The sequence below is a fragment of the Melozone crissalis genome, unplaced genomic scaffold, assembly GCF_028551555.1.
Source record: "Melozone crissalis strain CALT ecotype California unplaced genomic scaffold, PUWL_Pcris_2 ptg000052l_1, whole genome shotgun sequence".
Lineage (NCBI taxonomy): Eukaryota > Metazoa > Chordata > Aves > Passeriformes > Passerellidae > Melozone > Melozone crissalis.
This window is the reverse complement of record NW_026535830.1, coordinates 1,726,956-1,753,729: the sequence shown is the minus strand read 5'-3', so window position 1 is coordinate 1,753,729 and position 26,774 is coordinate 1,726,956. Positions and strand designations below refer to the sequence as shown.

The 26,774-nt window shown below is 50.7% G+C and overlaps 2 protein-coding genes across 4 annotated transcripts in view; both read left to right on the top strand.

The window, feature by feature from the left end:
* The first annotated feature begins 2,447 nt into the window (after positions 1-2,447).
* The window catches only part of LOC128943645 (zinc finger protein 239-like), a 313,995-nt gene continuing 289,668 nt past the window's right edge, over positions 2,448-26,774 (top strand). Inside the window, exon 1 of one of the 2 annotated variants that reach the window (XM_054286532.1) lies at positions 2,448-2,817. Coding sequence is in view for 1 of the 2 variants with exons in the window: in XM_054286531.1 (XP_054142506.1) it covers positions 2,941-2,956 (16 nt within the window). In the remaining variant the exon portion in view is untranslated. Of the gene's footprint in view, positions 2,957-26,774 lie in introns of both variants that reach the window. The other variant, XM_054286531.1, reaches the window with a different exon arrangement.
* On the top strand, positions 7,609-14,252 carry LOC128943649 (zinc finger protein 239-like). 2 transcript variants are annotated; one of them, XR_008483743.1, is made up of 2 exons: positions 7,609-7,741; positions 7,928-8,091. XR_008483743.1 is itself a non-coding variant. In XM_054286535.1 (2 exons), the coding sequence occupies exons 1-2, from the start codon at positions 7,736-7,738 to the stop codon at positions 13,628-13,630; spliced, it is 840 nt and encodes a 279-aa protein (XP_054142510.1). In that variant the 5' UTR covers positions 7,609-7,735; the 3' UTR covers positions 13,631-14,252. The 2 variants fall into 2 exon arrangements, 1 of the variants encoding a protein (XP_054142510.1); XM_054286535.1 differs by lacking the exon at positions 7,928-8,091 and adding an exon at positions 12,797-14,252.

Genomic DNA, 26,774 nt, shown 5'->3' with positions numbered 1-26,774 from the left:
CTCCTGCATCAGGCCAAGGTTTGGGAATGGGAAATCCTGGTGTGGAGGTGTAATATGTAATGTAAAGTAATTCATGTGTAGGGGGAAAATGTATAAAAATAAAATTGTAAAATAAATTAAACAGCACAGGAGCCTCTGACCATGGACAACCTAGAGACAGATTACCTCACTAAAGTTGTGAAACTCCTGGTGGCAGCAGGAAAAGATGCCTCCTTATCAAATAAAAGAACGTGGCTGGTGCAGAGATGAGCTTCCCCTGGAACCACCCGGAAACACCCCAGGACCATCAGTACTTGATAAGTATCATCAATAAAGATAACCAAAGTTGTCAAATGTGGGAATCCATAAAAATCAGAAGGTTTTAGGAAGGTGGTTAAATACAGGCCTCAGACAGCAGATTTGTGAACAGTGCTAAGGCAGCAGAAAAGTTTTCTAAGCTGTAGGGAAGACATGGGAAGTAGAACAATAAGAGCTGTGTAGATGGGCCTTCTAAGTTGCAACAAGTTTATTTAGTGCATATTTTAGAAGGTTAATTATGAATAGAGCTCTGTGCTTTGTCTCTTATAAATGAGCCATTGTGATGGAGAATAGGCCGCTATTGTTTTAACCAGAATTACGTGTGCTTCAGATTATTGGACAGAACTACTGTCAATATGCTTTTGCTCTATGTGATTGGCTGAGACTGAGATTGAGACTGTCTTATGGTATGTTGTAACACTAAGTTTCTTTGGCTTTCTGCCTGCTGGACCAGCAAGCTGTAGCATCTTTCCTCTCCATTGTCATAACAATGTAATGAGATTGATGCTGGAAAAATAAAAGCTCAAGACACTGTTTCCAGTGGCCCCGTCCTGTTCGTGTCTGTATATAAACTGCCAGCGTAACAGTCAAAAAAATACATCTGAATACATGAGTTCTCCTGACATGATCAGCACCTGCCACCGCCCAAGAAATAGCAATTGTCCAGCCCTGCACAGTAAAAAGAAACTTCATACTTATGCGGGGTGACAAGAAATCGGGACACCTCTGACTCGGGCAGAAAAAACTGTAAAAAACAGCCCCATCAGAGACGGTATTTGTGAACAGAGGGAGATCCGATGCGATAGAGGTCGGATCCAGGTTCACCCAGAGCCGACCCCGGCTTCTACGCTCTCTTTTACTGTGGCTTTTAGAGGACCGTATTTCTGGTCGCAAAAATAAAATCTTTCCCATTTATAAATTTGGCTTTCTCGTTGATCATTTATAACAGGGGGAAAACAAGGTTGAGTGTGTTGGGTTTGATGTTCCCGCTGCCCAAGTGCAGCTGGAGAAGTCAGCGTCCCTTTCAGCCAAGGGGGGCCCGGAGCCCGCTCATCCCCAGCCTCCCCCACCCCTCCAGGCAGCCGGTTTGTCCCCCGGCTCCGGGACCGCCCCTCTGCGCTCTCCCCACTCCGGGCTGTGGTAAATAGGTATGATTCGTGCTGACAAAATTGAAACAATAATCAATATTGATACAGTAATTAATATTTCAAAATAACAATAAAACAGTTAAAAGTTGTAATGCCAAGAAAGAAAGGGAGAGGAGGGGTTCCACCCCCCTACCCCTTTCCTGCAGATGTTCAAGGACAGGAAAAAGCAAGAGATAACAGTTACTAAAAATTAACAGAAAGAAGGGAATATCTGGTTGGGTTTCAGGAAAAAGCCAGCTATAAGAGATTTATTGCTTTGATACTTAAATGTAATAATATGTTACTTTTGGCTTACATCGTATGGCTTGGGGCACATGTGTAACCCAGGGGTGAGTTGAAGGACATCGAAGAAGAGGAGAGGTCTTCATCAAAAATGACCCCCAAAGACTTGTGCAACCACCAAAACGAGTGGTGCAGCATGCACGGTAAAGGTGATGAGGGCGGAGGTAGAAGCGTGATGAATCGAAAATGGGAAGAGATGGCATTGACACATGGCATATAAGGGGGGAATCTTCACTTGGCAAGTTTGTACGTGAGGTGGCAAGGGTGCAGAACCCTGCACTCCGTACCCTGCGGTTATCTTTTACTTATGCGCTATTATTGGAACCAAATTATCCCTTCTTTTAATCAAATTATATTGTCAATATTTCAAGTGTATCCAATTTTATATATTTTCCAAACTATTCAATTAAAATTGCTCCTACCTCTAATATTGTTTGGGTTTTTTTGATGATAGGATAATTAGGCAAACATAACAGGGGCTCCCACGTTCGCCCCGGCTCTCCCGGGGATCCCCAAACCCGACATCCCCTCCTCCCTGCCGGTCCGGGGCGATCGCAAAGTGGGACCCCCCCCCAAGATCCCTGCAGGGGCATTTCCGGCCCAGCTTTGGGGTCCTGCAAGACCCAAACATACCCTGTCCCACAAAAAAATCCTCCCGGAACGCCCCCCCCCCCGCCCCCGCCGATGGATTTGGGGCTCCCCCTCCCCGCTCACCTGCGGGTTCCGAGGGGGCGATGCAGCCGGAGCCGGGGGAGCTGCGGCCGGAGCGTGCGGGCGGGGGAGTCCCGTGGTGTTGGGGATGCTCATCTTCCTTCTCTTGTTCCGGTCTCCCTCCTCTTCCTCCCGCTCCTCCTCCGTCCCAGCCCGGCCCGGGCAGCGCCGATACCCAGAAGCAGCCGCGCTCTGCCCTGGGCGGGTTTCACAGCGGGCCCGTCCCGCGCGGCACTGGGAGTGATCCTGGGAGCACCGGGAGCGATCCTGAGAGCAGCGGGAAGGAACTGGGAGCGCTTTCCCTGCCAGTGCCGCTCTTACTGGTAGCACTGGGAGGGAACTGGGAGCAAACAGCGCCCGGAGGCGGCTGCAGCCGGCGGTGGGCGGAACCACGATGGAAGGCGTGGTTATGCAAATACGGGAGCGATCGCGCGCTGGGATTGGTGGGCGGGAGCAGCGCGGGGTTTGCTCGGTTATGTGAGGGCCGAGAGGGGCTGGAGCGATGGCGGCGGCGTGCGGTGAGAGGGGACAGGGAGCGGGAATTGGGACCGGGAATGGAAATGGGAACAGGGAGCGTGAATGGGACTGGAAATGCGGACAGGGAGCGGGAATGGAGACAGGGAGCAGGACCGGGGAAGGGGATAGGGAGCGGGAATGGGAGCAGAGAGGGGGACAGAGTCCACAAACGGAGACAAGGACCAAGGGGGAGAATATGGGAACGGGAGGGGGAACATGGAAACAGCAACCGCAGAGAGAATATGGGCTGGGGATTGGTGCTCCAAAGTGTCCCAGTGAAAGCCAGCAGGGGCTGTGAGCTCTGCAGCTGGGCCTCCCCTGCGCTGCTGCGGCCCAGGGCCCAAAGGCGGGAGCTGCAGCCTCGCTCCTGTCTCAAGAACAGGAGCCTCCTCCAGGCCCATGGCCCCTGCCTGGCCCCAGCGTGAGGGAGGGCTCTGAGGCACAGCGGCTGCTGGCAGGAGGGGCTGCTCCGGCCAGCTGGGGGCCTCTGAGAAATGCCCAAAGCCTTGTGCTCTCTGCAGCTGGCCAAGGACAGCAGCAGGGCTGAACGGTTCGTGTGGCACAGCCAGCCCGAGCTGTGCAGCCCTCAGGAATGGGACCAGAACAGGACCGGGAATGGGGACAGGGCCAGGAATGGGGACAGGGACTGGGAACGGGACCGGGAACGGCGACAGGGACCAGGAACACAGGAGAGAGACCGGGAAGAGGATCATAATTCGGAATATGGAAACAGGACAGGGAATATGGAAACAGCAAAAAGAGAATATGAGATGGGAATTAGGAAGATAGGATCAGGATGGGAAATAAGAATACGAGAACAGGACTGGGAATGGGAGTATGGGAACGGGATAGGGAATATAGAAATAAAAAATGCAGGAAATAGCAGCATGACCGAAATACGGGCACAGAAACAGGACTGGTAATATGGGAACAGCAACCAGACAGAGAATATGGGACTGGGAATGAGACAGGGAGTGGGATCCGGGACGGGACCGGCAGTGAGATGACACGGTGTTGTGGGTTCAGCGTTGGCTAAATGCTCATGTACTCTCTAGAATTATTTACTTATTTCTTGTTGTGAGACAGGATTAGAAGAAAGGTAAAGTAGGGTTAAAACTTTAGCAGGGTATAAAGAAAACTTTAATAATAGGACTAAAAGAAAAAATAGTAAGAACGAGCATAAAACTTTTAGAACACTTCTCCTCCTCTCTCCACAACATTTTATCTTTCCTACTGACAATGTCCAGAGACGAATTTGGTATTCTCAGTCAGTTTACTTCTCCTAAAATAATCTTTCATCAGTTTTCTTAGGGAGAGGAGTCTTTCTTGCCTTGGCTATGGAGATTTCTCTACAAGAAACAGTGTTCTTGTGACTTCAATCTACATGAATAGCAGCCCCTTGGGAATTTGCATTCGTGAAGTCCTTCTCATCTTTCACAGCCTTCCCACAGCTGTGGTTTTGGGCTATGTTAACTTATTGGGGTGCTATTTTTAAGTATGAACTGTTAAAAAACAAAGGTTTCTTTTTTCTGTATCTCTGAAATCATCTTCAGCTCTTAGAACAAAGGTTTTCTTCTTCTTTCCTGGGAGCAAAGGGGCTTCATTACTTTTGTCTCATTCTGTTCCAGCTTCTCATCAGGACTGCAGCTACTTTAACAGCTGTTCACTTTAGCATTGGTGCCTCTGTTCATGATGGCCCTTGAAACCCTATATTCTTCTAAAGCATTTTAATAAGTTACAGAGAAAAAGAGTCTGATGTATCAATTGCATTCTTCTCTATAGCCTTATGGGAGGATTTCAGCCTAAGACTAATGCATTTCTTCATTTTTTCTCTATCTGGGACTTGAATCCTTTTTTACTGCCTTTGGTGTATTTGTCTTCTGTATGTCCATCTATCTTTTTCTCTCACTTGAGAGAGGATTGAAGGTCTGCAAGTTTCATTTGTGCAGTGAAGGAGTTGATGTTACCCAGGCATTGCACCATTCTTGCTGTTGGTTCTGTGATTCCTGCCAGGCAGTGGTTGGAGCAGTCGCAGTGCCTCATTTCAGGCTGCCCTGAGGGGGCTGTGTCAGGATCTCAGGAGGGCCTGGGCTGGAACAGCGGCACGCCAGGGGCCGCTGGCTTCCCCTCCCTCTGCTCGGCAGTTTCTGGTGAAATTCAGCTGAGACGTGGGCCAGCCTGCAGGGGAGGCTGGGATCTGGGGAGCCAGGCTGGAACACAGCAGCAGCACGCCAGGGACCGATGGCTTTCACTCCCCTGCCTGGTGGGTGAGGACGAAGTTCAACAGTGGCAGAATCTTCGCCAAGCTGCCAAAAATCCAGCGGCGGAGCCAGCACAGCCCAGCAACTGCAGGTGGGGCTCAGCAATGGCCCGCTGTGTGAATGTCACAGAAGGGAATCTAGCTTTAATTGGCTTATAAACATGCCTGTTCTCAAAGCTAGGCAGCAATTGGTTTTGCTAGGCAAAGAGAAGCTCTCATCAGCTCTTTTCAGAAAAGATAATTTCTATGGGTGACTTCTTTCTTCCTCACTAAATGTCAATCACAGCAAACACAAATGGGAACCAGTGTGGGGCAAGGGAAGTCACAGCAGGGAGAGGGGGATCCAGAACAGGGGACACCAGGAACCAGGACAGGGGGACATTGGGACAGTTCAAGGGCAGGGGCTCCTTGATCAGCTGCCTTGGAACCTCCGCCAGGGTCTCCCAGCACAGCCAGAGCCACCTGGCCTGGGGTGCCCAAAGCCCTGAACAACCCCCAAATCCCTCCCAAGAACACTCAACTCCCTTGAAACCAGCATCCCTCACATCCCCAGAAGATCCCCCCAATGTCTCCAACCTTGTTTTAGTTCAACGTCTTTCTTTCTACCCTGGTTTTGTGTGTTTGGAAAGGACAAAGAGAAATGAAAACAAAATCCAGGCCACAGGGAGCCAGGATGATGTGGAGCCCCCCAGGCAGGTGTCTTCCCAAAATGGATCACCGGCACCACGGATCACCAGGGCTCTGCCCACCATGGCTCACCAGGGTCATCCAGCACGGATCCTCCCGTGGGGGATGGAGCTGGAGCAGCGCAGGAAGCTCTTCCCGCACTCAGGGCACTCACGGGGCTGCCCTTAGTGCTGGCTCTGTTGGTGTCTGGTCAACTGAGAGCTGTGGGAGAAGCTCTTCCCACACTGCCCACAGTTGTAGGGTCTCTCCCCAGTGTGGATGCGCCGGTGGCGAATGAGAGCTCCCACTCCCAGAGCTGCCACCAGACCCTGCCCACAAGGTGCTGCTGGGGGACAGGGGCTTCATGTAGGGGTTTGTCTTCCTGGCACCCTGGGAGTGAGGGGGTATCCCCCTGGGCTGTGTGTGACCCTCCCATCCTGGTGTCACCCCCTTGTCCCTCCCCACAGGGCTCCTGCCCCAGCTCCTGCTCCCCCCAGAGGGAATTTGGGGAGGGGGCACAGGGAGTGCACAGCCCCCACCAGGGGGTGACGCCGGCCCAGCCCCTTTGTTCAGCACCAAGCTGGGCCTGGGGCCGCAGGAGGAAGAGGCTGATGGGAAGCAGATCCTGCAGCTGGGACAGTGCTTGGGGTCAGGGCAAGGTCCTGCCCTGCACACCTGGCTCACGTGTGACCCTGCCCCGGGACATTCCCATCCCCACGGATCCCATCCCCAAAATCTCACTCCTGGGATCCCTCACCCATCTCTGCAGTCCCTGCTCCAACACCTCCAGGCCTTTGGGAAGGGCCCTGATGCCGACAGAACTTAGATCAAAGTTACAAAGTGATGATATAGCTTGAGTTATATCAGTATAACCTGATAGATCTATATAACCTGATATCAATAGAACCTAAATCATGACTTTTTATATATCTATATAAATATACTTAGATAACCTGAATCATCCTTTTTTTGTGCTTATATAACCTGATATAAATAACTTTGTACAGTGCAATGGCTTTTTTATGATTAACTATTTGCTTAATGCTGAATAGACAGAAAAAAGAAGAAAAAAACCTCACCAGGTGGAGAGCTTCAGAGATAGATAGGGATAGTACTAATGAGAAATTGTGCAAAGCCAATGAGCCACAAAACAAATAATTTAGGCTGGTTAGGACCAGACACACCAAGGAACACCATAACAGCACATGCTCCAAAGACAAAGTTGAAAACTTCATATGTGAAGAAAGCCTTGGAAGCCTTTCCTAAAGTGCCCTCCCTGCAAAACCAGGACAATCACAGACTCCTGACAGACCCCAGATTAGGAAAGTGCAAGTGCAGTGCAGAAGAACTATCTAATACCCCTGAGCTCATACAATGTAAATGAGTCCCGCAGGTAGGTGATGATGTTGTAGTGACACAGAGACACTGAGCAACACCTACTGCATGAATATACCACAGCACGTGACATCTAAAAACACCGCTCTGTGGGGATTTATTTCCAGCTTATATTTCGGGCAGCAGCCCAAAGGGATGGAATTTTCTACCCAGAGTTCCCACCAAGCCCAAGTGTGGATTTGCAGCCCACAATTTTCCCAGTTTGCCTCTCCTTTTCCCCACGTTGGATTCCCCCTGCCCCCATCAGATGGGAGAAGCTGAGAGCCCCACACTGCCCATCCTGGTCTCTCCCAGCTCAATCCCTGCTGCTGTGACTTCTAGAGATGAGCTTGGGCAGGAGGAATCCCCAGCTCTCACACCTTGTTTTCATCCCCAAACCAGGATTTCCCATTCACAAACCTTGGCCCGATGCAGGAGGAGGAGGAGGCTGTGAGGAAGAGGAAGATGTCCCGGGAGCTTAATGCAGGTGAGGAGGAAGTCAGTGCCCCTTTCCCCCTCTCTCCTGCTCCATCTCCCAGCCCAGCACGGCCCCCGGCTGCAGGACAACCCTGCTGCCAAAGCTGTCCTGCTGGGGACGCACTGGGGGGATCTCCTTGCCCTTCCCTGTGGCACGGAGGCAAATCCCATCCTGTCCTTGTCCTTCCTCCCCCAGACCAGGAGCTGAGGATGGAGAGCAGGGAGGACAAATCCCCACAGCAGAACCTTGTGGAAGAGCCTGTTTTGAGCGGCTCCACAGCACAGGAACCCAACGGGGAGGAAAAGCCCCGGACATCGGGCACAAGGAGAGGCTGCAGACACAGATCACAGGGATCTGAGGGGGAAAGACACACCCGAGGCTGGGGAGGCGGCCGGAGCTCAGAGCTGGGAGCAACTTCAAGATGAGGAGAAGCCCCACAAGTGCTTGGAATGTGGAAAGAGCTTCAGCCAGAGCTTCAGTCTCCTCACCCACCTTCAGGTGCACACAGGGGAGCGGCGCTGGGAGTGTAGGGAATGTGGGAAGAGGTACAGGCGCAGCTCCCACCTCTACCACCAGCGGGTGCACACCACAGAACGGCCCTACACGTGCTTGGAATGTGGGAAGAGCTTCAGTGTTCGATCCACTCTGACCTCCCACCAGAAGGGCCACACTGGGGAACAGCCCCTTGAGTGTTCTGAGTGTGGGAAAAAGGCTCGGAGCAGTTTGGATCTCCTCAAGCACAGCACACCAGTGTCCCGAGTGTGGGAAGACCTTCAGGCACAGCTGTAGCTCGACCCAACACAAACAGAGCCACCGCTAAGAGAAGCCCTGAGAGTGTCCTGAGTGCGGGAAGAGCTTCCTGTGCTGCTCCAGCTCCAAGCCTCCATCCTCATGGGAGGATCCACGCTGGATGATCCTCAGTGACCCCCGGTGGGCAGAGCCCAGTGATCCGTGTTGGGAAGGCACCTGCCTGCGGGCTCCACATCCTCCTGGGTCCCCATGGCCTGGGTTTTCTTGTCATTTCTCTTTGTCCCTTCAAAACACCCAAAACTGGAGTAAAAAAATAAAGACATTGAACGGAGACATTGATGGGAACATGGAGGGATCTTCCAGGGGATGTGGGGGATGCTGGGTCCAAGGGATTTGAGGGTTCCTGGGAGGGATTTGGGGGTTGCTCAGGGCTTTGGGCACCCCAGGCTGAGTGGCTCTGGCTGTGCTGGGAGGCCCTGGTCGCAGTTCTGGGGCAGCTGATCAAGGCCCCCCTGCCCTGGGACTGTTCCCATCTCCCCCATCCTGGTTCCTGGTGTTCCCTGTGCAGGATCCCCCTCTCCCTGCTGTCACCCTCCTTTCCTCTGGCCCATTCCCATGTCACCCCACTCTTGGGCCCATTCTGCTTCCATCCCAGTCTGCATCCCATCCCCAGTCTCATTCCCTGTCCCTGTCCTGTCTGTCTGGTTGTATTGCACTAAGTTGTTTCTTTAGTTATTGTTCTGCACTGGCTGGTCTTGTTATTTTGCAGGGAATAGTTGATGTTGTATCACATGGTTTGTCCCGCACACACCCCTCTCCCCCAAAGCCCCGGTGCTGCTCTTGCCCTGGGTTAATCCTCCCCTCAGCCCTCCCATCAGTTGTATCCCATTGGCCGTGGCCTCTCTCCTCCGCCCCCCTTTCCCTGGGTTTAAAATCACCCGCGATCAGACACTTGATCTCTTTTCCCCTCTTGGACCTGCCTGGAGTGATTCCACAGTTAAGGTGGGATTTTTGGTCCCGAGGAGAAGAGCGCCTCTCGTCCTTTACTTTGGTCCTTGTGAGATAGTGAGGCCCGGGGGTCCAGAGCTGCCAAACCAGACCCCACAAAGGCCCTGGGTCAACCTTACATTGCCGTTCCCATATTCCAAATCCCATAATCCCCGTCCTGTTCCTGTATTCCCGATCCTACTACTGGTCCCGCATTTCCATTTCTGTATTCCCTGTCTCACTCCCATATTCCCATTCCCACTCTCACTCCTGTATTCCTGTTCCCAATCCCGATACCATCTTCCTAATCCCCGTCCCCTATTCTCTCTCTGGTTCCTGTTTCCATATTCCCTGTCCCATTCCAATATTCTCATCCCCAGTCCCATTCCAGGTCCCTCTCCCATTTTCTCAATCATATCCCAGTCCCTGTCCCCATTCCTGTCCCTGTTCCCATTTCCGGTTGCAGTCCCAATATCCTGGTCCTTGTTCTGGTCCCTGTCCCTGTCTCCTATTTCCAGTCTAATTCCTGGTTCTATTCCCAGTCCCTGTCCCCATTCCTGGCCCTGTTCCCAATCCCGGTCCTGTCCCGGTCCCATTCCTGAGGGCTGCACAGCTCGGGCTGGCTGTGCCACACGAACCGTTCAGCCCCACTGCTGTCCTTGGCCAGCTGCAGAGAGCACAAGGCTTTGGGCATTTCTCAGAGGCCCCCGGCTGGCCAGAGCAGCCCCTCCTGCCAGCAGCCGCTGTGCCTCAGAGCCCTCCCTCACGCTGGGGCCAGGCAGGGGCCATGGGCCTGGAGGAGGCTCCTGTTCTTGAGACAGGAGCGAGGCTGCAGCTCCCGCCTTTGGGCCCTGGGCCGCAGCAGCGCAGGGGAGGCCCAGCTGCAGAGCTCACAGCCCCTGCTGGCTTTCAGTGGGACACTTTGGAGCACCAATCCCCAGCCCATATTCTCTCTGTGGTTGCTGTTTCCATGTTTCCCGTGCCATTCCCATATTCTCTTCCCTAGTCCTTGTCTCCATTTGTGGACCCTGTCCCCATCTCTGGTCTCATTCCTGGTCCCCGGTCCCATTCCCGGCCTCCATTCTCGGCCCCTGTCCCCATTCCCGGTGCCATTCCCGGTCTCCATTCCCAGTCTCTGTCCCTAGTCCCTGTCCCCTTCCCCGGTCCCATTCTTGGTCCCTATCTCCATTCTTGGTCCCATTCCCGGTCCGTCTCCCTACTCCCGTTCCCGCTCCCTGTCCCCTCTCACTGCATGCCGCCGCCATCGCTGCGGCTCCCCCAGCCCTCACGTAAGAGAGGAGACCCGGCGCTGCTCCCGCCCACCAATCCCAGCGCGCGATCGCTCCCGTATTTGCATAACCACTCCCTGCGGTTTGGCCCCGCCCACCGCCGGCTTCAGCCGCCTCCGGGCGCTGTTTGCTCCCAGTTCCCTCCCAGTGCTCCTGGTAAGAGCGGCACTGGCAGGGAAAGCGCTCCCAGTTCCTTCCCGCTGCTCTCAGGATCGCTCCCGGTGCTCCCAGGATCGCTCCCAGTGCCGCGCGGGACGGGGTTGTTTCGGAACCCGCCCAGGGCATAGCGCGGCTGCTTCTGGGGGTCGGCACTGCCCGGGCCGAGCTGGGAGCGGAGGAGGAGTGGGAGGAAGAGAAGGAGCAGAACCACGCTGGTTTCCCCGCCGCCTTCCCCCGCCGCTCAGGCCGAAGCTCCCCCGGCTCCTGCTGCATCGCCCCCTACAGGAGCCGCAGGTGAGCGGGACGGGGGAGCTCGCACCAGATCCATCGGGGGGTCTCCGGGGGGAGGTTTTCGTGGGGCAGGGGATGTTTGGATCTTGCAGGACCCCGAACCGTAAACTTCCCCTGGAGTGAGCATGGGGGTGGGGGGGGAGTCTCACGTTCGTCCGTGTCAGGATGCGTCCTAGTGAACAGATGACATGGTGGTTCGTAGGAGTGATCTCAGTGTGGAAAAACCAACACGGCACAAGGGGGTTTGCAGTGATAATCAAAACAAATGCAGTTTTATTGAAATAACTAGAGCAAAATGCGATAGAGCGATTAAGGGAAAGGAAAAGATAAAGAGAGAGGAGAGAGAGAGAGAGAGAGAGAGAGAGGGGATATAGCTACCAACGCAGAGACGAAGTCCTTTGGTCCAGTCCAGTCGAGGATCCGTTTGTTATGCTGGGGAGATCTCAAAGGCTCTAGCTAACTCAGAAGTTTTTATTACTGAAAACTGTGAGGGTGGGGGGGGGGGAACAGATACAATAGGGAACAGATGTAACAGGTAGTCCATGTTCTCAGCAGTAAGCGAGAGCCATTGTTTTCTTGGTTCGGTGGTCACAACCTGCAGGCAAACATCTCGCTTTGGTCAGCTTGCCTCCCCACAACCCTCCCCGGGCTGGGGGTTTCAGTCCCAGTCCTTGGAAGGAGCAGAGGGGCCTGTTAGGAGTTTCACGTCTCAGTCCTTGATGGAGAAGCTTCTTACATCTCAGTCTGTCTGTCACGGTGGTTGTAAAACAGGTGAGGGTCTTCTGTGGGAGACCACCCGAAACTCAGGAGAAGTCCAGCCAGGCCGAGAGGTGGGACAGCTTCCAAAGTTGCTATTGTTGCAAACGGGGCACGGTGCCCCCTTCTTAGCATACAGCAAACATTCCTGTGAAAACAATAGCTCAACACTGAGCTTTCAGGTCTCAGGGCCTTTGGCATGTGACTTTTCTCCTTCAGAGCCAGATATTTTAGATAGGAGGCATCTTCTCTTCAGTGGTCTCCCAAGGACGATCGTGGGGCAGACGAGGGAAAATTCTGACAGGCTCTCACAGCCCGGTACCGGCGGGCACAGGGGCGATCTCGGGTTTGGGGATGCCCAGGAGAGCCGGGGGGAGCTCGGGAGCCCCGGAGCGGGGAGAGCGCAGAGGGGCGGTCCCGGAGCCGGGGGACAAACCGGCTGCCTGGAGGGGTGCGGGAGGCTGGGGATGAGCGGGCTCCGGGCCCCCGAGGCTGAAAGGGGAGCTGACTTGGGCAGCGGGACCATCAAACCCAACACGCTCATCCCTTATTTTTCCCCAAACCAGGATTTCCCATTCACAAACCTTGGCCTGATAGAGGAGGCCGTGTGGAAGAGGAAGATGGCCCGGGAGCCCCAGGCAGGTGAGGAGGAAGTCAGTGCCCCTTTCCCCTCTCTCCTGCTCCATCTCCCAGCCCAGCACGGCCCCCGGCTGCAGGACAACCCTGCTGCCAAAGCTGTCCTGCTGGGGACGCACTGGGGGGATCTCCTTGCCCTTCCCTGTGGCACGGAGGCCAATCCCATCCTCTCCTTGTCCTTCCTCCCCCAGAGCAGGAGCTGAGCATAGAGAGCAGGGAGGACAAATCCCCACGGCAGAACCTCGTGGAAGAGGCTGTTTTGAGCAACTCCACAGCACAGGAACCCAATGGGGAGGAAAAGTCTTGGAGAACCTGCACGAGGAGGGGCTGCAAACACAGATCTCGGGGATCTGAGGAGGAAAGTCCCACCCAGGGCTGGGAAGGCGGCCAGAGCTCGGAGCTGGGGGTCCATGAGCAGCTTCAGGTTGGGGAGAAGCCCCACAAGTGCTCGGAATGTGGGAAGAGCTTCAGCAAGAGATCCTACCTGGTCCGCCATTGGAGAATCCACACAGAGGTTCGGCCATACGAGTGTCCCGAGTGTGGGAAGAGCTTCAGGAGGAGCTGCTACCTGCCTGTCCACCTGCGGATCCACACTGGAGAGAGACCCTACAAGTGTGATAAATGCAGGAGTAGGTTTCAGACCAGTTCTCATCTCTGCCAGCACCAGCGCATTCACTCAGATGAGAGACCCTTCCGCTGCCCTGACTGCAGGAAGGGCTTCAAGGACAATTCCACCCTCGTCAAGCACCGGCACATCCACACCGGAGAGGGGCCTGGGGCGAGGCCGTACGTGTGTGATCAATGCTCGAAGGCGTTTAAGACCAGCTCCCATCTCCTGCTTCACCTGCGCACTCACACAGACGAGAGGCCCTTCCGCTGCCCCGACTGCGGGAAGGGCTTCCAGCGCAACACCCACCTCACCAGCCACCGGCGCATCCACACCGGGGAGACGCCCTATGAGTGTCCCAAGTGTGGGAAGAGATTCCGGCAAAGCTCAGCCGTGACCTACCATCAACGGAGGCACCACTAAGGGCAGCCCTGTGAGTGCCCTGAGTGCAGGAAGAGCTTCCTGTGCTGCTCCAGCTCCATCCCCTATGGGAGATCCACCCTGGATGATCCCCAGTGACCCCCGGTGATCTGTGGTGCCGGTGATCCCTGTTGGGAAGACACCTGGCTGGGGGGCTCCACATCCTCCTGGCTGCCTGTGGATACCTGCACACATCCATGGACCAACATCCAAAATCCATTTTGTAGAGCTGATTTGTCCACTCCTGACCCCAGAAAAAAGTCACTTTTTGCCTCTTCTGGTGGCCTTAACAACACTGGATAGTCTTGGAGGTCTTCTCCAACATAAATCGATCGTTTTAATTCTCTCTGGCCCATGGGCATCTTCCACAGCCAAATGGGGAGAAAACCCTCAATGGGTTTTTGCCAATGGGACAAAACTCTCAATTTTGGACACAGTTGGGTGGGAACTCCTCCAAAAAAGGTTCTTCCCACCCGCCAAGCACATGGTTGCTCTGCCAGCAGTGATATATAAATAGTTCGTTTTTTTTTTTTGCCTTGAAACTAAAAGGTTTCTGTTCATTCCTTTCAAAGCCCTGAAACTGGGGTAGAAATAAAAGTGTTGAACTAAGGCGTGCATGAGGACATGTGGGGTACAATGACATGTGTGGGGCCATGGGGGGATATTGATGCCGAATTTTGCCCCAAAAGGCGAGAATAACTGCCTAAGAGACTCAATTTAAGTCAGCATAGACAGGAGGTATTTTATTACGACGCGTCGGAGAAATCACAAAAGGGATTTCTGAGTATCTTGTAACAAAAGCAAGCCTTTTATATAGTTTTGAATATAAAGTTACATCATATCACATGCATAATCATGTTTTTGCATGCATATTCATAAGAGGCGTGGTGTAGGCGGAGCGTGGGCGGAGACATCTCTTTTGAGGATCATTTTGGTGGTCGTTCCGGTTGCCTTCATCGTGGGCAGGGGTCACCTGATGAGTCTTCCTCCTTAAACTTTTGAACTCTTATCCTAATATGGCCAATTCCCGGTGTACTTGGCTTGGTCCCATGGCTTGGCAAGGCTCTTAGGCTCAGTTTGACATTGTTGGCTCTGAACATGCTTAGCCCATCAATTCCCCTATCCCTATCTCTCTTTCCTGTCATTGTGTTCCATGCCTTAGCCGATTTATTGCTCTATATGTTTCCTAAGTGCTATGCTTTCTTCGAATGTTTCACATTCTATGTTTTAACTCATTATTTCTTGAAAGCTATCCATTTTGGGGCTTCAACATGGACATAGACAGGACCATGTGGGACATGGCGGAACACAGACATGGATGGGAACATGGCAAACATGCATAGGGACATGAACTGGGACAGCGTCAATGCCACCACCACAGTGCCACCAGCACCTTCATCTGGGCCATGGCAAAGCGCTGCCGGATGCAATTCCTGCCACCACATCCCCACTGTCACCACCGCGGTGTCCCAGCTGAATGTCACCACCCATCAGGGCAGGGTGGGGCCATTGTTCAGCTGGTGACAAGTGGCCCGGAAGCAAGTGACAGCCACCAGGGTGTCCCAGGCTCACTGCACTCAGGGGACCTCAGCTGCCCATGGGGACAGGGGAAAAGGTCAGTGTCACCTGGCAGGTCGGGTTGCCCTGCACTGGGTGTCACCAGAGGCGTCCTGGTGGCAGCATCCACACAGATGTGGCAACATTGTCCCCTGATGTTTGTCATGGTTGCATCGTGTCCCCTCCTCCCCTCTGTATGTCCCTATCCCCCACCATGGCTCCCTGTCACCCCTCTGTGTGTGCCCGTTCTGTCCTGTGTGTCCCTGTCACCCCTCTGTGTGTCCCTGTCCTGTCCCATGTGTCCCTGTCACCCCTCTGTGTGTCCCCATCCTGTCCCGTGTGTCCCTGTCACCCCTCTGTGTGTCCCTGTCCCTCCCCCTATGTCCCTGTCCCCACCCCTGGTGGGGCTGAAGTGCCCGAGGTCTTGGGTTCCTGTCCTGCAGGATCTCTTTGTGTCCTGTGGGGTGTCCCCGTGTCCCTCAGGATGTTCCCATGGGTGCTCCTGGCACTGAGTGTCTGCACCCACCCTGGCACAGGCAGAGTCATGCCACGGCACCTGTGACACCCCACGACATCCCATGACACCCTTTGATTCTGAGTCCTTCCCCCTCCATTTTGGGTCCATTCCCTGTGCTATGGGTCACATTTTAAACCACCCCAGAACCCCCCAAAATTCCTCACCCATGATGTCCACGCATCCCCCTGGAAGTCCCCCCAGGCTCTCGGCCACGGAACTGTTGCTGGTGACATTGAGCCACAGGATCCACAGGCTGTCCCCAAGGGTGGCCCCTCCAGTGGCCCCTGCAGCAACAGGGCCCTCATGGTGGCCAGGACTGCAACCCCAAACATCAGTCAGTGACCCCGAAAATTCATCAGGGATCCCAAAACTTCACCAGGGATCCCAAAACCCCATTAGAGAGCCCTGGCCCCAAATCCATCGTGACAGGTTCCGCATGCTGACCGGTACTGCGACCCCAAAAATTCATCACAGATGCCAAAACCTCCCAAAATTCATCAGGGATCTCAAAAATCCATCAGGGATCCCGAAATCCCCTGCTGGGGACAATCCTGGTGTGTCCCTTAAGGAGTTGAGGACACCCCCAGGATGTCCACCTGTTGAAGTGTGCTTTCTTTATTTGGCAGGTTCTCTGTGTAACTTGTGGTTTTGCAACCCCTCTGTATTGTCCTCCCCGTTATTCAGTTTAGTTCTGTTTGTTACCCAGCTACTCCCTGCCAAGTTTCAAACCTCCACCCCTTCCCAGCTGTTAACCCCTCCTGCCCCTACCTTTGCCCCAGACCCTTCCTTACTCCTCCTTCCATTGAATGTTGATACCGAATTTTGCCCCAAAAGGCGATAATAAGCTGCCCAGAGACTGGATTTAAGGTCTATAGGCAGGAGGTATTTATTGACAACGTGTTGGAGAAATCACTAAATGGATTTCTAAATTATGTACAGCAAAAGCAGGTTTTTATACAATTTTGAACAAGGATTACATCATTTATTACATGCATATTCATAGGCAGGCAGGAGTATAGGCGGAGTCTTCCGGGAACTCTTGGTCTTCCTTAGTTAAATTTTAAGCTTTTCCTAATTTGGATATCTTCCTGTTATCCTTGGCATGTTTTTCCATGGCTTGGCAGAAGTTACTGTTGTACTTGGCTTGATTCTAACGGCTTGGCAGGTCACTTTAACTTATTGGCTTCCACTTCTGCTTCTTCAAATATTCTAATTCCAAAGTTTCTTCTGTGAGTGTATTTTAGATTATTTATTAACTTATCTAGATATCTGATCAAAGTTCTCCCTAACAGTGTATTTTAGGTTATTTATTAACTTCTGCGATTCCCTTGATATACTTTAAGTGTCTTTTAATTCTTTTATTTCTCAGAAACTATTGTTCATTGTAATAAATGGCTTCAATGTCAATCCCTGCCTGAACCTGCCCTCCCCTCTAGAAACTTCCCTGTCAGTTTTGTATCCTTCGAAACCCCATTGGTTTACTCAAGCTGTTCTCCTCCCTTGAAGTCCTTCATTGGTTTACACATTGTATTCCCTGCCTTGTGTCCCACCCCCAGTTCCCCCGATTAGCTAGAGATTTTATCCTCCCCGAGACCCCCCCGTTTATAAGCTGTTGTCTGTTTAGGGTCCTGGGATCCTGGACTCGCATTGCCCCTCAGCCCGCAGGGCAGGTTTTGCCCCCGAGCAAGGCAGCACGGGCCGGATAGCTCAGTCCCTGCTGGGGACAGAGAGCCCAAATACCCAGGCTGCTCGTGGCCATGGCTACCTTAAGCAAGCTGAGTGGATATCAGCTCTTTAGTGATTATCAGCTCTCTTGGAATTCCAGCTCCTTGCTTGCTAAGGTGCCTGGCAGGCTATCGGGGGAAGCAGACGAGAGAGGAGAAGAAAGGTCCTGGCGTTCCACAGTGATGGTTTTATTGGGGGTCTGTGAAGGGTTCCAGTGACACTCTTCTTCTGCCAAATGGGCTAAAACAGCCCCTTTTTATAGGGTACAAATGGATCCAAACTTGTCCAATAGTAGGAGTTGGGGAAAAGTGACCTATGGGGTTACAGAGATAAGCTGGGGTCCGAGAGGCGGAAGACAGGGGCTTATTTTGCTATTTCATCATGACTCAGCAATTCCTATCGCTAAGCCTCAGCCCTCCATGGGGCCCTGGCCAATTCCATGGAGCCTGCTACAGACTCAGGGAGTTTTACCATTGAATAAAGTTCCCCCAGTTCCACCCCAGGGCCCGTGCTGCTGCCTTTTTGTTTCTGCGCCGAACCTCCACTGGCAGCTGGGATTCTGCGGAGCTCCAACGGGGGCTCTGTTGCACCCCTGTTATCATCCAGCCGGGACTCAGCGCCCCGCGACAGATCCGCCACATCCACCCCTCCCCGCCCTGTGTGTCCCTCGTCACCCTCCCTGCCCTGGGGACATTTGGGGACACACCTCTCACCCAGGTGTCGCTTCTGGGGGTCCCTGGTGAGCTGCATGGCCACGGCCAGGCCGATGCCCTAAGGTCCCCATTCTAATACACAGTACAGTACACACAGCACATCTCATTCCATCCCACAGAACACAGCCAGTGAGCCAAAGTTAACCCTTCCCCAGTTTCTCCCTCGGAATCTGAGCAGTGAAACTGCATCTCAGTCCCTCCCACAGAACACAGCCAGTGAGTCAAAGTTAACTCTTTCTCAGCTTCTTTCTCAGAACTTGGACAGTGAAACCCTGGCTGCGTGTCTCTTAAAAAGCACTGGCAGTAAGCCAGGAGTAACTCTTTCGCAACTTCTTTCACAGAGCCTAAGCAACATAACTGCCCGTACCCCAAAATGCAAACACTGAATCCACACCAACAGAGCTTTCGGGAAATTAATATCTCTGCTGCTTACAGGTGACGAAGGGACGGAGGTTGGGTTTACCTACGAATGCTCACAAAAAACAAATCAGGAGATATATTAATCACAGCTATCACGGGCCCCAAAAAGTTCTGGTAACCTTCATTGTTGATACAGGAGCCCAGATCTCCGCACTAACACATAAAGATGCCCAGAAGTGTGGAGTTGTTCCAACAAAAAGGCAATGCTGCGTTCTTAATGCTTTAGGAACTATAGAACCCATGAATGTTGCTTTAGTCAAAGTAACACTCCCTGGAGAGGAAAATCAATTAGTTGTCAAAATGGTAATTGGGGACATTCTGAACAATCTGCTGGGGATGGATGTCCTCGCAGGAAGGCAGTGGGAAGACACTGAGGGTTTTCTGTGGTGTTTTGGCACTCCGCCACTTAACATTAGGCTGCTTCAGACCGCACCTGCACTGCCTTGCAGTAAAACAATCAATGTGAAACAATATCCTTTGCCTTCTGGAGCTAGGGAAGGCATCAAACTGGTTATTCAAGATTTGCGTGACCAAGGAGTAATAATTAACACACACTCCCCATACAATTCACCCGTGTGGCCAGTCTAAAAGCCCAACGGGACGTGGAGGCTCACGATTGATTATCGTAGGCTCAATGCCAACACTGACCCTCTGACTGCAGCAGTGCCAAATTTAGCTGAATTAATGACATCAATACAAGAAAAAGCTCACACAATCATGGCAATGATAGATGTCAAAGACATGTTCTTCCTGATACCTATACAGCCAGAGGACATGGACCACATTGCATTCACATGGGAGGGACAACAGTGCACATTCACTAGACTCCCTCAGGGATACAAACACTCTCCAACTCTTGCACACAATGCTTTAGCTAAGGAATTAGAAAAAATACCTCAAACTGACACTGTAGCTGTTTACCAATACATTGATGACATTTTGGTAGGAGGAGAGGAAATTAAGGAGGTGGGGGATCTGCAGCAGAATATAATCTCTCATCTGGAGATCCTAGATTCAAAGATTCCCCCAGAGAAAATCCAAAAGCCTTCTCAGGAAGTAAAATTTCTGGGAATTTGGTGGTGATCCGGAAGCACATGTATCCCACCTGACACTTTAACTTCTTTAGAGCAGATGAAAATGCCTAAAAACAAAAAGGACCTCCAGCAAGCCTTAGGACTGTTAGTATTCTGGAGGAAACATATCCCAGATTTCTCAATCATTGCTAGGCTCCTTTACAATTTACTAAGGAAAGAAATCAAATGGGATTGGACTCCTTCTCAGGAGGAAGCATTACAATTACTGATTTTTGAAGCCACAGCACATCAGGCATTGGGGCCCATTCATCCTAAAGACCCTTTCTAAGTGGAATGGGGATTTGCCTCCTCAGGCCTATCAATACACATTTGGCAGCGAGGTCCTGAGGGTCCAACAGGGCCTGTCAGCTTCTTTTCCCGTGGTTTTAAGGATGCTGAGAAAAGATACACTGTTTGGGAAAAGGGATCATTTGTTGTTAGCTTAGCTCTCATTGAAGTAGAAAAATCACACGGCAGCAAGCGATCATCTTGAGAGGTCCCTTCAAGGTAATTAAAGCTGTCACAAATGGGACCCCTCCACCCGATGGCATAGCCCAAAAGTCATCAGTCAGGAAATGGTATGCCCAAATAGAGTACTATTGCAATAGCTTTCCTGTCACAGAAGGTGCTGCAAAATTCTTGGCAATACAAAACACTGAGAGCCTGGATACCAGCCAAGACAAACCTGCTTCTGTAATAAAAGTAGCACCACCCTTCTCACCTGAGATAGCAGCAAACTGTTGGTTTACAGATGCTTCTTCAAAGTGGGAAGGAAAGACTTGGAAATATAAGGTGGCTGCCTTACATATTTCATCTGGTGCAAAAATTATCACAGAAGGGGAGGGCAGCGCTCAGGTTGGAGAACTCGTAGCTCTCTGGAGTGTTTTCCAACGTGAGGTACAGAACACTTCTCCTGTTTACATCTACACTGATTCATATGCAGTATACAAAGGCTGCACTGAGTGGCTCCCTTTCTGGCAACAGAATGGCTGGGAAGTTAACAGAATGCCAGTGTGGCAGAAAGATAAATGGCAAGAAATCCTAGAAATCGCCAGTAAAGGAAACTTTCTGGTTGGTTGGGTATCTTCTCACCAAACAGATGGGAATCAAGCAGGAGAATGGAACAACAGAGTTGATGAACTAGCAAGGCTTAGCCCCCTGAAAAAGGAAACCATCTCAGAGGATTGGAATCAACTGTTAGCATGGTTACATGTAAAAAGACAGCACACAGGTGCAAAAGATCTGTACCAGGAAGCACACGCCCGCGGCTGGCCAGTTACCTGTGAAATGTGTAAAACATGCATGCGAACAGTGCTGCAAGCGACTGGAAAGGCACCCTTTAGAGGATGACCCTCTGCATTTGAGGAAAGGTAAAGGCTTGTGGGAAGCGTGGCAGGTAGATTATATTGGTCCTTTTAAGAAGTCAGGAGGTAAGCATTTTGTGTTAGTAGGAGTGGAAATTGTATCTGGGTTGGTACAAGCTGATGCTTTTAAAAGGGCCACAGGAGATAATACAGTTAAAGCTTTGCAGGGGTGGTTTGGAACTTTTCCAAAGCTGCAAGAAATTCAGTCTGACAATGGGTCTCACTTTACTGCTAAAGCGGTACAGGATTGGGCCAGAACCAAAGGCATAAAGTGGACCTTTCATACTCCTTACTACCCTCAGGCTAATGGGATCGTGGAAAGGACAAATGGCCTTTTGAAGTGGTTCCTTAAGGCACAGAAAGCAAACTGGGACTGTTGACTGTGGGAGGCTGTTAAGGGGGTAAATGGCAGGTGGGGGGTGAACGGCTGCCCCAAAGTCACTGCTTTTTACCCTACACCTCCAAGCATCGTCCCTTCGCTGGAGGGTCCTGACGATCCAAATAATCCATCACATTACCCTGGACAACCTGTCTTAGTGACCTCCCCACGGTGGGCGAGGTACCACTTGTGCTGAAAACCCCTCTGAACAAACATGCATGGGTAGCCTCTGATGCTCTTGGAAAAGAGCACCGCATACATACATGCTGGATAATCCCTTCATTTTAAACTCCTTTCTGCCTCTCAGTGGCAGGATTTTTTGTTGCTTTTGCTTTCACAGGAGAACCCTGAGGGACATGAGAATCATCCGAAACATGATAACCTTGCTAATACTTTTCTGCATATTACCACAATTTCATGGACAACCCCCTGGTGAGCAGCTGTGGCCCGAAGCCATCATTCAGCACACCAATGTTCTTGGATCCTATCCCAAGGGTCATTACCCGAGCCTGGCAACCCTAGTGCTGCACGACTCCAAGGGGTACCGCCCGAATGAGTGGAGATGGGACCAGAACGAATTGATCAGAACCCTGATGGGAACGGTTGGTGAGTCAATTGTGGTAATATGCAGAAAGGTGGAAGGAACTCTCCATGAAAAGGCCACCTCCATCACAATTGCTGGAAATTTTATGAAGACAGGTGGAAGGAATTTGGACATCCCTTCAGCAAAATTATGTCCCACGAAGAAATGGGGAAGTTCCAAAATAAAAAGTCCCCTCGCTCTGCGTTGCCGCCAGGAACATATTGGTAGTTATGCTTTAGGTCCCAAAACTAACAATGTTGCAATTACAAGAGGTTGTAATGATGAATCACTTGATTGCTGGTACAGTTTTACTTTGGTCAAACCTACTTACGTGACATGTCGTTGGCAGAATGACACAGCTAGTCCATTCGGATTAAGAGGCTTGGTTTACACATTTAAGATAAACACTGTACCAAAACCCACAGCGAGTGCTGTAATTACGCTCTCTCAGATGCAAGGTGTGAAGCCCTTTTCTAATACATCTCAAAGGGCAGACACTGCAAGGCCTGCACTGAGCACAGTAAACACGGCAATCACACCCCAATTGGCAGAGGCAACAAAAAGCCCCTTTACATCATGGCCCTGGTCTCAAGCCTTCCTGCAATTTACCGGATCTATGGGAGATGTCAGGGGTCTAAACTTACTAACAGTAGTTACACATGAAGACAAGTTGTGTACTACACCAGAATGGGAGAAACAGAAAACCTGGCAGCTTCAAGGAGTAGTGGGAGAACAAATTAGCATTGGGTGTTGAACGGTTAATGGGTCTGACTATAGCAAAGCAATTGCAATCAGTGTTTCCACAGATCGGGAAAACAAACAGGAGCAAGTCTGTGCGCACCCAAGCATACGAGACTGCTGGCACAGTTTTACATTAACTCACACTGCGGAGGTAGTTTGCCTCTGGTCCAAGGATACTCAAGACCTTTCTTTTAAATTTGTAATAAATGCTGAAACCTACTTTACCACTGTCACCACTTCACCCGTACCACCGGCCATACTCATCCCAAGAATTTTCAAGATTGGACCTTATATAATCAGGAAAACTGGCCAACAACAAATATAGTTCAATCCAGCATGGTCTCTCAAACAGGTCAAATTGCTAATGCAGAGCAATGTTTCAGATATTCAGCCAGCTTGTTCTCTGCTTCTGCAAACTTCTTTTGAAGGTTGGACCACTTGGTTTCGGAAAGGAAGCTCTTTTAAAATCAGAACACCAAGGGACATGACCGGTGTTGTGGGTACAGGATTGGGAATTCTGAATAGCATTGATTCTGAAGTACTAATGAACAAATTGGCTGCTACAACTAGAGATCTGACCAAATTACAGCAACCACTGAGGTCATCTCTGTTACCCTTGGGGACACACCAGTGGCTGCTGTCAAACATTTTGTCAAATTGGGAAAGAGTGAACGTGAATGATCACAAATTGGTGATTGATGCACTTGGTGCTACACAAAACAGTGTTTCCTTAGCCCTCAGCAGTATCCAGGCACAATTATGGATGCAGTCAGTCTCTGCTTCAATTATAAGAGAGGGCGAGGAAGGCACTTTCCCCACAGAAATTCAGAAAATAATCTGGGACAGTGCCACTGAGTTTGAAAGAGAATTCCAATCCTGGTGGAATCTGGTGAACTTTACTTATGATCCCATTTCAAACACAGCCACTGCTTTTGTTTTAACCATACGCAATGCTTCTGTACATTTGGTCTGTTCCTGTTCTTGCATTAGGATTAAACCATGACGGAGTTGTTCTCTATCCCAAAGAACATAGGGGATGGGCCCGTCAGGTCAATGACAAATGGCAAACTGTTAATCTGGAATCTTGTATTGTCCGAGAAAAACAAGGGTTCATCTGTGAAAGCAATGTAATCGTAGCTCAGGATATCTGTTTAGACACAGAGCAAAACATCTGTCATTTTGAGATTCGTCCTAATGAGGCTACTGGAACAGTTCTTATATACATAGGCAATGGGTGTGCATGCTTTAGAACCATTTGTGATTTTGTGTTTGTAGATGATGTTGTGGTAGACACAAAGAACCACTCAAACTTTTGTGCTTGTAACTTTACTAAGATTGTAGGATGTGATTTCTCTTATGAAGCTCCAGTTACCTCTCACTACCTATTGCAATCCCAATACACACTGATTCACAAGCTGATGCCCACTCCTATCGGAATGAACCTCACCCTGGTGAGACAACTGCTGCTCCATCAGGAGCTGGTTGAAATTCTCGAGAACAAATACACTGGGTTATGGAGAGGGTAAAGCAAAATGCTGAGCATAGGTGGTGGGATACTGTCTTTGGGTGGTCACCTACTGCCACAGATGTCCTGAACAGTGTGTGCCACCCAATTGTTGTTCTTTTGATTCTAATTATGCTTGGTTTTATCTTGTCAGCAGCCCTATTTGTTATGAATTGGAACATGATGAAAAGGCTAAGGAGATTGATGTCTGTAGCCAATGCACACCGCTTAGCCGATGTCCTCTACACTATAGACGTCCCCAAAACATTTGACACAAAACAATTATGAATTAAGCATATGTGCTTTAGAGCAATTTTTGATTCTCAAGTATGATTTACAGAAGGTTATTTTGATCTTTAGTAGATTATTTTAGAAAATAATTTTTAAAAGACAATGCTTATATTATGATTTGTTTGTTGTTTTTGTTTTGAAAATTTGTGATTTGTTTCAACCATTTTTTGAAATTGTTATACAAATGATATTGCTTTAATTAATTAGTCTGTTTTTTTGAAATTATTATAATTAGCCATTTTTGAAATTGTTATTAAAGAATAACCACATGTGAAAATTGCTGTGATAATCAATATTAATTATGTTTGCTTATTGCTTCTCTTTCTCCTACCTTTTTCTTTTCTTTTCCCTCTCTCTTCTTTTTATCCTCCTCTTTTCTGTCATCCCTATTTTTTCCGGGTTATGCTACCGACATGCAATGACTTCCGAAGATTCATCAACGACACTGCAGAGTTCTGCTGATGAAGATCCCTCAAGACAATTGTGAGTCACGGGGTCGTGTGAGAGTCTGTCCGAAATGTCCTTCATTTGTGCCTCACAATTGTCATGAAGAAAAGACCACCGAAAAGTTAAAAACTGTTGAGCCAGTGGGGAGGGGAGGTCAGGTGCTTCTCAGCTCACTGTTTCCTCAGGTGTTCTTTGCAGAACACGCCATGCTGAACTTTGTGGAGAGTTTTGTCAAAGAGTGGCTTGAGGAGAGAGGACACAGCTGAATTAATTTGGTAAAGATGTCCTAACAAGGGCAGAGGCCTTTTTGCAGGCAGGGTGTCTGTTGAGAAGGTAGCTGCATAGAGAATGGAAAAGTACAAGACCGTGGTTAATTCCAAATCTTGCAGGTGCAAGATAATGTGTCCTTGGGCCTAACGGAGTATGATAAAGAAATGGACAGCGAGGCGTGAGAAGTAGAGAACGTAGGCCCAAAGGAATGTGGATGAGTTAATGGTATAGTTTAACCAATAGATTGCTTGGCTTACAGAATATTCATAAGCTTATTATTTGCTGTATAAGTGTTTGATGCTTTCTTTAATAAACTGGACCTGTGATGAACCATCTGGTGTCCTGGTCTCCTTCCTATGACAAATGGTGGCCTCGAACGTTGACCCTCTAGTCTCGCACTAAAGAAAAAGAGGGAGGACGTGCCACGGTCGAGGAAGTTGGAGCTGGGTCCTGCGCAGCCAGGACGGTGCCAGAATTTTGAGGAGCACCCTCGGGGTTCACATCGGTGACCTGAGCCATACGTGCTGCCGGAAGCCTGGAGAGCTGCAAAGAGTGTGCTTACAAATAGGTATGGATAGGCAAGCAGCTTACAAACTGTTCGCCGCATATTTAGAAAGGCGAGGGGTAAAGGGGATAGATTTAAAAAAGGAGCTGCCAGGGTTGCTAGCCTACAGTTATGCTAGGGTGGTTTTCCTTAATCCACATACGGTTCATGAACTCGCTGAATGGAGAAAGTTTGGGGATATACTGTGGGAGGCGGTGTTAGAAGATGGTAAAACAGCAAAGAAATTGGGCAAGCTATGGCGGGTGGTACACAACGCACTGCTTCAACATGCTTCTGAGCGTAAGGTGGCAGAAGGGGCAACAGAAGCTCATAAGAAAAATATAGGGTATGGTCGTGAGGATGATCCTCTCGTGCCTTCGGTAAACAAGGTGTTAATACCGATGGGTTCACAACAGTGTGGTATGGAGGATCCTGTTACAGACGTGGGGGGGCCGTCTGCACCTCCTCTGTCGGAGGAGGGGAGGAGGAGGATGAGCTGGAGGATAGAGGAGGACGCGAGCTGAGCCCGCTGCCCCCCGCGGAGAGCGCGAGCCAAGCCTGTGGCCTCCCCACAGAGAGAGCGAGCTAAGCCTGCCGCCCCACCGCAGGAAACGCGAGCCGAGCCTGCCACCTCCCCCACTCGAATGGCCTGTGCAGAGGTGCCAACAGCGCAAAACTCTCGGAGAGTCAGATCCTATCCCAGGGGCACTCAGTGACCTATGGGGGGAGATGGCCAAACAAAGGAGAGAGGCTTGGGCTGCTCTGGCAAAAGAGGCAATGCAAATGGGGGATGATGAGGCAATGGAGGCTGCTTCTGCTCTTGCCTGTCCGGTTACATACACGCCACAGTATGATGATCAGAGCCACACACAGAATCTGGCGGAGTACATTCCTTTAGACTGGAAGTTGTTATCCCAATTGCAGTCCACGGTTAGTCAGTTCGGGGTGAAAAGCGAACCTGTTAGGCAGATGCTAGATTATCTCTTTAATACGCAAATTTTGTGCCCGAATGATTTGAG